Raw genomic sequence first — 12253 nt, 5'->3', positions numbered from 1 at the left:
CCACACTACCATGTCATTACCCTGTTAGTGTCATTTCATTACTAAAAATGATCTATGACCTAGGTATCATCTGGATAGTGATGGTTTATTTTAATTGATAAATTGGGACCAAGATCGCTTTTTGGGAACAGAATGGCTAGCGTTAGTAATTGTATACCCACTAGGTACAATGAGCACCACTACTGCTAATATTAGCAAATCTGGTATTATGATGTCACTACAACAGTTCGAAGACCTACCTTCTGTTTCTTGCGCAGTACCACTTTTACTCCGTCCACCGAGACCACCATGCTCACCTTCTTCTTCTTGATGCTCTTTGCTTTGAACTCGTACTGCGAGACAGAAACAAGACGGGTTAAGTGCTTGGAAACTTGGTAACCTTGGTAAACTGTCTGGACATGAAGAAGCACTTCGGAGATTTAACGACTTAAAGCTCTGGCCAATCAAGTGTGACTGATGAGCTCTAAAAACGGTACCAGTTTGTTCGCTGGTGTTTGATTTAGCATAAGAGAGAGACAATATAATAGCATCGAATAACAGTTTATCGTTTAGGATATAAACAGACACAATTGGGTGTCTAGTTGTATCTAACCACCCCATTGCATTACGCTTCCTTTATACTGATGCTGATCTTCCACTGCTGATTGAGGAGAGCCCCCTCCGACACGTGTGCAGTACCCGACTGCATCTTTTCACCTGCGCGAGGCGAGTTTGTATGCGGACCAGCTTTGTGTACGGAGAGACGCACCCTGATCAACGCATCATCTGTGCAGGAACCTCGACCAGCCAGCAGAGGTCGTAATTGCACCAGTTATGAGGTCCCTATCCCTTTATCAAACAATAACCTTGTTGTTTTTTTTGTTTAGTCCATGATCTTGAGAAAAAATAGCCATGTATGTATGATTGCTCCCCTTTAATAAAAAGTAGGGCAACGTGGGTACAGTACGGGTCAAGCTTGCAATGTCAGATGTCTCATGTTACGACTTCTATGCCCAAATTATTATTTTTTTTTCTGATTTCTAATTGCGTTCGAGGAGGGTACATTGCTGCAGTCCTAGCGGACCCCTTCTTCATCTCTATCCATTAATCAGGGTCCTTACAAAACGTTTGAAGACCCCACCCACATGGTCCGGTCATCCCGCCCTAGCAGACACGGTGGCAATGAACCGAGGAGTTCAGGATCTCGGCTCTAGTGTGCTAGAGGAATATCCCGCTGCGCCACCTTGGCACCTATGCCTGATTATATTTATCTATCTAAATAATGAATGCCCTTTTATTTCTGAGGTAGGTACAAACTACGCAAAACCCCAAATCTGGCAACCAGGCGTATAGCTCCAGTGCCATCGACCAGGCGAGGTGTGTAGCACCAGTGCCCTCTGCTGTTTAAAGTGAATATCGATTCATTTTACATGTCGAATCGATTTGAATCGTGGAATTTTTTGATCGATCATTAACTGTCTTGTGGTGCATCGTTACATCCCTAGTGTTAAAGGTGTGAAAAATCAAGCAGTGGTTACAAATAAGTCCAATATTATGTCCAGAGCTCCAAGACAATGAAGACCCCAGCCCCACCTCCCACCGGCTAGGCTGTTTCGGCCATCCCTCCTCTTGCTTTAGCCAGTTATGTCCGTCCAGACGTCCGACCGGCAGATAGCACAGCAGAGATTCGAACCCTGGACCCCAAGATCTCAGTGCTAGATCACTTTGTACCGAATGACTATAGTATTCATCATTGAGGTCCGGTCCTGATGTGAACGGAGCCAGGCTCTCTCCTCTGCGGGACCACAAAGCCGATATATCTTTTATATGCCTGAATAGAACAAGGGCGCGGACGGGAGTGCTTTTACCCAGGGGCTGAGAAAGCCTACAAAAACACGATGTGACAGCTCCTGGGCTTGGTGTACTGTATAGTAGATGAATATGGGTTTGTTTGTGCGTCTTCTAAAGTGCAGTGTGCGCACAGAACGAAGTGGAACCTTATCGCAGAGCCGTCAGATGTATTTAGTGCTCAGTGTTGGGTAATAAAAATTGAATGACATCATGTATTAAAGTATACAGTATACAGCTGGTACTATATTATATATGTACACCGACCAGGTATAACATTATGACCACTGACGGGTGAAGTGAATAACACTGATTATCTCTTTATCACGGCACCTGTTAGTGGGTGTGATATATTGATGTGTGGGCCAAATTGTGATGGCTAGACGACTGGGTCAGAGCATCTCCAAAACTGCAGCTCTTCTGGGGTGTTACCGGTCTGCAGTGCTCAGTATCTATCAAAAGTGCTCCAAGGAAGGAACAGTGGTAAACCGGCGACAAAGTCATGGGCGACCAAGGCTCATTGATGCACGTGTGGTCCGATCTAATCTGATAGAAAGGTGTCAGAATACACAGAGCATCACAGTTTCTTGCGTATGGGGCTGCATAGCCACAGACCAGTCAGGGTGCCCATGCTGACCCCTGTCCCCTGAAAGCACCAACAATGGGCACGTGATCATCGGAACTGGACCACGGAGCAATGGAAGAAGGTGGCCTGGTCTGATGAATCGCTTACCTGGGGAACACATGGCACCAGGATACACTATGGGAAGAAGTCAAGCCGGCGGAGGCAGTGTGATGCTTTGGGCAACGTTCTGCTGGGAAACCTTGGAACCTTGGGTCCTGCCATCCATGTGGATGTTATTTCGACATATACCACCTACCTAAGCATCGTTGCAGACCATGTTCACCCTTTCATGGATTCCCTGACGAAGCAAAAATGCTTCAGGAACGGTTTGAGGAGCACAACGACGAAGTTGAGGTGTCGACTTGGCCTCCAGATTCCCCAGATCTCGATCCAATCGAGCGTCTGTGGGACGTGCTGGACAAACAAGTCCGATCCATGGAGGCCCCACGTCACAACTTACAGGAGTTAAAGGATCTGCTGCTGACATCTTGGTGCCAGATACCACAGCACACCTTCAGGGGTCTAGTGGAGTCCATGCCTCGACGGGCCACGGGTTGATCGGTGTATGAAGTCCCAGTCGCAGATCGCAGGCTTTACTCTCTCAGCACTGTTTCCTGAACTCCACCCTCTTGCACCTTTTGTTTGGTCCCTGTAGCTTTAGCTAACGTGTACATACTAATCCCAACCAAACCCCCCCCCCCACCCCCCTGAACACACACACACACACACACACACACACACAGTCGCAGAGCATGTTTTGCAGACACAAGAGTTGCTATAGTGATAAGAACCGCTAGGTCTCACGTTACTGGTTAACTTGGTCTGAAGTGACCCTGAACCGTGAAAGAAACGGTTAATGAAAAGAGAGCCGGGTGAAAAGAGGGCGGCTCCCTGCTGTGTTCATTCACTGACTGTACGCGGGAGACGGGCGCGCGCCGGTTTGTTTGAGCCGGTTTTAATCGAAGCGTTGATAAATATCACGTCATTGTGCACCATCACTGTGAACCTGAGCAGCACGTTTACAGTTCAGTTAGTTTAGTTTAACTAAACGTGTGTGTACACGCGAGTGTTCGGATTGAAGGGGGTTGGGGTGCCGGGGAATCCGACGGGTGGGAACAAAGACTCATTAGGGAGGGGACGACCCAATCTATGCTAAAGGTGGAGCTCAGAGTTCCAACAATGCTCGAAGCGGCCGTGTCCCAAACTGCACACTGCTCTACTAAATAGTATGTCTAAGTAGTGCAGAAATAACCAGCAAGCATGTCAGTCAATTGTGAACAACTCGATGTATTACGTTTTTTGAACTGCGACATAGCCAATCATGTCTGTCCAGAAGCCTGTCTGGTCGATAGCTATATATAGCCATAACATTAAAACCACCTCCTTGTTTCTACACTCACTGTCCATTTTTATCAGCTCCACTTACCATATAGAAGCACTTTGTAGTCCTACAATTACTGACTGTAGCCCATTTGTTTATCTACATACTTTTTTAACCTGCTTTCACCCTGTTCTGTTCTTCAATGGTCAGGACCCCCACAGGACCACGGCAGAGCAGGTATTATTTGGGTGGTGGGTCATTCACAGCACTGCAGTGACACTGACATGGTGGTGGTGTGTTAGTGTGTGTTAGCAGCGCTGGACTGAGAATAGTCCACCAACCAAAAACATCCAGCCAACAGCGCCCCGTGGGCGGCGTCCTGTGATCACTGATGAAGGTCTACAAGATGACCGACTCAAACAGCAGCAATAGATGAGCGATCGTCTCTTTACGACTTTACATCTACAAGGTGGACCGACTAGGTAGGAGTGTCTAATAGAGTGGACAGTGAGTGGACACGGTGTTTAAAAACTCCAGCAGCGCTGCTGTGTCTGATCCACTCATACCAGCACAACACACACTAACACACCACCACCATGTCAGTGTCACTGCAGTGCTGAGAATGATCCACCGCCTAAATAATACCTGCTCTTTGGGGGTCCTGTGGGGGTCCTGACCATTGAAGAACAGGGTGAAAGCAAGTTAAAAAAGTATGCAGAGAAACAGATGGACTACAGTCAGTAATTGTAGAACTACAAAGTGCTTCTATAAGGTAAGTGGAGCTGATAAAATGGACAGTGAGTGTAGAAACAAGGAGTTAATGGTTAGAAGTATCAAGAACTAATGCACAAGGACTATTGTATGCATGCCCTCCACAGCTAACATGCTATCATACATAGAGCGTGGTGTTATGCGGACTGCACAGATTGAGCTTAGGAGTGATGAAGGACTCGTTTAAGCAGCACTCTGCATCTGCTCATGAGCCCTCGCACAACAATGGAGCTTTTATTCTTTCCACCAACCCCCTCCCCTCAAGTCCAGTCTACCCTCTTGTCCCGGAGCGCATGTCCCTCCGTCTCTTTTTAGTTTAAAAGCTAGTATTGAACACGGGCGGGGGCAGTGGTGACTCGAAGGTTAAGGTACTAAGTGTATCATTGAGGGTCTTGCCTAGTTAAGGAGGCTCTAGATACAAGCCCCGTAGATGCGAACCCAACTGTAGGACACTTAAATAACCAAAATAACAGAAAAAAACAACAAAACAAATAAAAAGCAGAGCAGAGCAGTGAAACGTGTGTGTGGCTGAGCCGTTGTTGCTCCTAGATATTCCACAGCAACACTATTGGCCCGCTGGGGCAGCTTTAGAATAGAAACCTTTGATTACCAAGCTATTACGTGCAATTAGGTATGGCATGTATGCTAAATGTACGCACCTGTTAGCAGTGTATAACTCAAACTGATAACCCCGTCATTCAAAAAAGAAACAGATGTGAAGAGTATGTTCAATTTAATGAGATTTTATTCAAATAAATCAATTAGCTCAGTTATATGCAACATAAAGCTTGAGGTCCTGTTTGTTTACTGTATCATGCGAGGTTTAGCCTAATTAGCCAATCGCTAATTAGACAAAAAGCTACAATTCATTAAGATGCAGTTATTTAGAAACAAATATTGCCACTATAAATGGAAATCTAGAGTATTCAAATTCTCCTTGTGTGTATCTGAAACTAATACATGCTAACAGCTAACCGCTAACAGCTAATGTGAAGAGCATTTGTGAATCCTGGTGCTTTTTACTGAAGCTAAAGTAGCACATTTTAGCACTTTTGGTGGCTTATAAACAGAGATGGGGACTCGAGTCGCACACACAGCGACTTCAGACTCGACTCGGATTCGTTTCAAATGACTCTGACTCGACTCATGACTCATGAAAAAATGACTCATAAACAACAAGAGTCCCGAGCGTCAGCATGTGTTAACATTAGTTACATGTGAGTATATATATACAGTGTATCACAAAAGTGAGTGCACCCCTCACATTTCTGCAAATATTTTATTATATCTTTTCATGGGACAACACTACAGACATGAAACTTGGATATAACTTAGAGTAGTCAGTGTACAGCTTGTATAGCAGTGTAGATTTACTGTCTTCTGAAAATAACTCAACACACAGCCATTAATGTCTAAATGGCTGGCAACATAAGTGAGTACACCCCACAGTGAACATGTCCAAATTGTGCCCAAAGTGTCAATATTTTGTGTGACCACCATTATTATCCAGCACTGCCTTAACCCTCCTGGGCATGGAATTCACCAGAGCTGCACAGGTTGCTACAGGATCCTCTTCCACTCCTCCATGATGACATCACGGAGCTGGTGGATGTTAGACACCTTTAACTCCTCCACCTTCCACTTGAGGATGCGCCACAAGTGCTCAATTGGGTTTAGTCCATCACCTTTACCTTCAGCTTCCTCAGCAAGGCAGTTGTCATCTTGGAGGTTGTGTTTGGGGTCGTTATCCTGTTGGAAAACTGCCATGAGGCCCAGTTTTCGAAGGGAGGGGATCATGCTCTGTTTCAGAATGTCACAGTACATGTTGGAATTCATGTTTCCCTCAATGAACTGCAGCTCCCCAGTGCCAGCAACACTCATGCAGCCCAAGACCATGATGCTACCACCACCATGCTTGACTGTAGGCAAGATACAGTTGTCTTGGTACTTCTCACCAGGGCGCCGCCACACATGCTGGACACCATCTGAGCCAAACAAGTTTATCTTGGTCTCGTCAGACCACAGGGCATTCCAGTAATCCATGTTCTTGGACTGCTTGTCTTCAGCAAACTGTTTGCGGGCTTTCTTGTGCGTCAGCTTCCTTCTGGGATGACGACCATGCAGACCGAGTTGATGCAGTGTGCGGCGTATGGTCTGAGCACTGACAGGCTGACCTCCCACGTCTTCAACCTCTGCAGCAATGCTGGCAGCACTTATGTGTCTATTTTTTAAAGCCAACCTTTGGATATGACGCCGAACACGTGGACTCAACTTCTTTGGTCGACCCTGGCGAAGCCTGTTCCGAGTGGAACCTGTCCTGGAAACCCACTCACTTTTGTGATACACTGTATATATATATATACATACTCACATGTAACTAATGTTAACACATGCTGACGCTCGGGACTCTTGTTGGGTTTTTTTTGAAAGTATATATATATATATACTGTGTATATATATATATATATATATATATATATATACAGTGTATCACAAAAGTGAGTACACCCCTCACATTTCTGCAGATATTTAAGTATATCTTTTCATGGGACAACACTGACAAAATGACACTTTGACACAATGAAAAGTAGTCTGTGTGCAGCTTATATAACAGTGTAAATTTATTCTTCCCTCAAAATAACTCAATATACAGCCATTAATGTCTAAACCACCAGCAACAAAAGTGAGTACACCCCTAAGTGAAAGTTCCTGAAGTGTCAATATTTTGTGTGGCCACCATTATTTCCCAGAACTGCCTTAACTCTCCTGGGCATGGAGTTTACCAGAGCTTCACAGGTTGCCACTGGAATGCTTTTCCACTCCTCCATGACGACATCACGGAGCTGGCGGATATTCGAGACTTTGCGCTCCTCCACCTTCCGCTTGAGGATGCCCCAAAGATGTTCTATTGGGTTTAGGTCTGGAGACATGCTTGGCCAGTCCATCACCTTTACCCTCAGCCTCTTCAATAAAGTAGTGGTCGTCTTAGAGGTGTGTTTGGGGTCATTATCATGCTGGAACACTGCCCTGCGACCCAGTTTCCGGAGGGAGGGGATCATGCTCTGCTTCAGTATTTCACAGTACATATTGGAGTTCATGTGTCCCTCAATGAAATGTAACTCCCCAACACCTGCTGCACTCATGCAGCCCCAGACCATGGCATTCCCACCACCATGCTTGACTGTAGGCATGACACACTTATCTTTGTACTCCTCACCTGATTGCCGCCACACATGCTTGAGACCATCTGAACCAAACAAATTAATCTTGGTCTCATCAGACCATAGGACATGGTTCCAGTAATCCATGTCCTTTGTTGACATGTCTTCAGCAAACTGTTTGCAGGCTTTCTTGTGTAGAGACTTCAGAAGAGGCTTCCTTCTGGGGTGACAGCCATGCAGACCAATTTGATGTAGTGTGCGGCGTATGGTCTGAGCACTGACAGGCTGACCCCCCACCTTTTCAATCTCTGCAGCAATGCTGACAGCACTCCTGCGCCTATCTTTCAAAGACAGCAGTTGGATGTGACGCTGAGCACGTGCACTCAGCTTCTTTGGACGACCAACGCGAGGTCTGTTCTGAGTGGACCCTGCTCTTTTAAAACGCTGGATGATCTTGGCCACTGTGCTGCAGCCCAGTTTCAGGGTGTTGGCAATCTTCTTGTAGCCTTGGCCATCTTCATGTAGCACAACAATTCGTCTTTTAAGATCCTCAGAGAGTTCTTTGCCATGAGGTGCCATGTTGGAACTTTCAGTGACCAGTATGAGAGAGTGTGAGAGCTGTACTACTAAATTGAACACACCTGCTCCCTATGCACACCTGAGACCTAGTAACACTAACAAATCACATGACATTTTGGAGGGAAAATGACAAGCAGTGCTCAATTTGGACATTTAGGGGTGTAGTTTCTTAGGGGTGTACTCACTTTTGTTGCCGGTGGTTTAGACATTAATGGCTGTATATTGAGTTATTTTGAGGGAAGAATAAATTTACACTGTTATATAAGCTGCACACAGACTACTTTTCATTGTGTCAAAGTGTCATTTTGTCAGTGTTGTCCCATGAAAAGATATACTTAAATATCTGCAGAAATGTGAGGGGTGTACTCACTTTTGTGATACACTGTATATATATATATAGATACATATATATACAGTGTATCACAAAAGTGAGTACACCCCTCACATTTCTGCAAATATTTCATTATATCAGCACTATAGACATGAAACTTGGATATAACTTAGAGTAGTCAGTGTACAACTTGTATAGCAGTGTAGATTTACTGTCTTCTGAAAATAACTCAACACACAGCCATTAATGTCTAAATGGCTGGCAACATAAGTGAGTACACCCCACAGTGAACATGTCCAAATTGTGCCCAAATGTGTCGTTGTCCCTCCCTGGTGTCATGTGTCAAGGTCCCAGGTGTAAATGGGGAGCAGGGCTGTTCAATTTGGTGTTTTCGGTACAATTCTCTCATACTGGCTACTGGATATTCAACATGGCACCTCATGGCAAAGAACTCTCTGAGAATGTGAGAAATAGAATTGTTGCTCTCCACAAAGATGGCCTGGGCTATAAGAAGATTGCTAACACCCTGAAACTGATCTACAGCATGGTGGCCAAGGTCATACAGCGGTTTTCCAGGACAGGTTCCACTCGGAACAGGCTTCGCCAGGGTCGACCAAAGAAGTTGAGTCCACGTGTTCGGCGTCATATCCAGAGGTTGGCTTTAAAAAATAGACACATGAGTGCTGCCAGCATTGCTGCAGAGGTTGAAGACGTGGGAGGTCAGCCTGTCAGTGCTCAGACCATACGCCGCACACTGCATCAACTCGGTCTGCATGGTCGTCATCCCAGAAGGAAGCTGACGCACAAGAAAGCCAGCAAACAGTTTGCTGAAGACAAGCAGTCCAAGAACATGGATTACTGGAATGCCCTGTGGTCTGACGAGACCAAGATAAACTTGTTTGGCTCAGATGGTGTCCAGCATGTGTGGCGGCGCCCTGGTGAGAAGTACCAAGACAACTGTATCTTGCCTACAATCAAGCATGGTGGTGGTAGCATCATGGTCTTGGGCTGCATGAGTGTTGCTGGCACTGGGGAGCTGCAGTTCATTGAGGGAAACATGAATTCCAACATGTACTGTGACATTCTGAAACAAAGCATGATCCCCTCCCTAGGATAACGACCCCAAACACAACCTCCAAGATGACAACTGCCTTGCTGAGGAAGCTGAAGGTAAAGGTGATGGACTAAACCCAATTGAGCACCTGTGGCGCATCCTCAAGTGGAAGGTGGAGGAGTTCAAGGTGTCTAACATCCACCAGCTCCGTGATGTCATCATGGAGGAGTGGAAGAGGACTCCAGTAGCAACCTGTGCAGCTCTGGTGAATTCCATGCCCAGGAGGGTTAAGGCAGTGCTGGATAATAATGGTGGTCACACAAAATATTGACACTTTGGGCACAATTTGGACATGTTCACTGTGGGGTGTACTCACTTATGTTGCCAGCCATTTAGACATTAATGGCTGTGTGTTGAGTTATTTTCAGAAGACAGTAAATCTACACTGCTATACAAGTTGTACACTGACTACTCTAAGTTATATCCAAGTTTCATGTCTGTAGTGTTGTCCCATGAAAAGATATAATAAAATATTTGCAGAAATGTGAGGGGTGCACTCACTTTTGTGATACACTGTATATATATGCGCAACTCACGCAATGGGTAAATGTTACAGCCAGCTTCCGGCGTAGTGACCATGACCCCCAATGGTCAGGACCCCCACAGGACCACCACAGAGCAGGTATTATTTAGGCGGTGGATCATTCTCAGCACTGCACTTACACTGACATGGTGGTGGTGTGTTAGTGTGTGTTGTGCTGGTATGAGTGGATCAGACACAGCAGCGCTGCTGGAGTGTCCACTCACTGTCCACTCTATTAGACACTCCTAGCTACTTGGTCCACCTTGTAGATCAGAGACGATCGCTCATCTATTGCTGCTGTTTGAGTCGGTCGTCTTCTAGACCTTCATCAGTGGTCACAGGACGCTGCCCACGGGGTGCTGTTGGCTGGATGTTTTTGGTCGGTGGACTATTCTCAGTCCAGCAGTGACAGTGAGTCTGATCCACTCATACCAGCACAACACACACTAACACACCACCACCATGTCAGTGTCAGTGCAACGCTGAGAATGATCCACCACCTAAATGATACCCGCTCTGGTAGAGTCCTGACCATTGAAGAAAGGCATGAAAGGGGGGTAACAAAGCATGCAGAGAAAAAAATGGGCTACAGTCAGTAATTGTAGAACTACAAAGTGCTTCTATATGGTAAGTGGAGCTGATTAGAGCCATTTGAAAACCAATCTGGACTTGTAATTACTCTTATGTGGCAGGTTTTCACAGCTGACGGACCTTAATTAAAGGACGCCGACCACAGCTGGCTGTAACTCGTACCACAGTATTTCTGATAACTGTTTACCGTGTTATAGTCAATATAGTCATGTAATATTCTGAGTCTATTACCACCATCACCCTGGCATGACTTGGCACTTTTCTAAACCAGACATAACTTCATCTAGATGATTGTCATCCGGCTCTATGAGAACACTATCGTACCTGATCATTAATTTATTTTTATCCAGAGTGAAGTATCTTGGGTAGAAACATTGTCACATTTTACACACACACAGGTATGTAGACTGTATGGCCAAAAGTATTTGGACACCTGACCATGTGCGTGTTGGACATCCTATTTAAACAATAAATGGTATTATAATAGAAGTGATCTTTGTGATCTTTCCAGCTATAACAGCCACTCTTCTGGAAAGGCTTCTCACAAGTATGTATTGAAGTATGTCTGTGGGAATTTGTGCCCTCTAGTTCAAAAGGAGCTCTCCGAGTTCAAGTCTCAGCTCTGCTACTGGTCGTCTGGTACAATTGGCAGTGCCTGCTGCAGATTAAACTGGCCTGCTACTAAAACTAGTCTGTTGGGTGAGGAAAAGACCGGACTAAAAAAGGGGGTGGGGTCTTCGATGCTGTGTAGGGACCCTGGTTAGTAGCGAATAAGAAGGGGGCGGTGGACTTAAGCATACTTAGCGCTAACATTACGAGTAATTTGTTAGCCAGGTGATGCCCAATCATAGTGCCACTTTAAAAGTCAGTTGGCTGTTAATGTAGCCCATTTTGCTTTCACTGTTTGTCTGAATATTTGTGTGTGTGTGTGTGTGTGTGTGTGTGTGTGTGTGTGTGTGTGTGTGTGTAAATAAAGCCAGTATGCTCCATACAGAGCAACCACAGCTAGGTGCACCGAGTTCAAGGTCAAACCCTACTTAAACTTGTACACACACGCTGGTAGGTAGAAGGATTGGATCGACTATACAGTAGATCGAACTCTATACAGTTGGCTGTTTGCTTACACTGCTTAGAGGAGATCAGATTTTTCCCATTATGCTCTTCCAGACGTGACCAGTTAGAACAATGAAAGATGATCCTTGATGCTTACAACTGCTGTTACAGCCAGATATTGTCTTTTCTTAATGGAATATGCCAAATGCATAGGTGAATAAATACTTAACGGACAGGTTTAGTTGGCGTGGAGATTGGTGGGGGAGTCAGGGGTTGGGGTGGTGGCAATGTTAGAGAATCATGCCCTTCTGCCTTGCCATTTATGGGCGTTAGATGGGACATGAAGGCGCACATGAC

At 45.5% G+C, this 12253-nt stretch overlaps 1 protein-coding gene across 1 annotated transcript in view; it reads right to left on the bottom strand.

Annotated features, from left to right (window-relative positions):
* The window catches only part of si:dkey-34e4.1 (carboxyl-terminal PDZ ligand of neuronal nitric oxide synthase protein), a 35262-nt gene that overhangs the window by 18401 nt on the left and 4608 nt on the right, over positions 1-12253 (bottom strand). The window contains exon 3 of the mRNA XM_062989184.1: positions 240-332. Within this exon, the coding sequence (XP_062845254.1) occupies positions 240-332 (93 nt within the window). The remainder of the gene's footprint in view (positions 1-239; positions 333-12253) is intronic.

Source organism: Trichomycterus rosablanca, chromosome 26 (genome assembly GCF_030014385.1).
Source record: "Trichomycterus rosablanca isolate fTriRos1 chromosome 26, fTriRos1.hap1, whole genome shotgun sequence".
NCBI classification, from domain to species: domain Eukaryota; kingdom Metazoa; phylum Chordata; class Actinopteri; order Siluriformes; family Trichomycteridae; genus Trichomycterus; species Trichomycterus rosablanca.
Note: the sequence above shows the minus strand (reverse complement) of the source record. Positions and strands in the feature narration are given on the sequence as shown.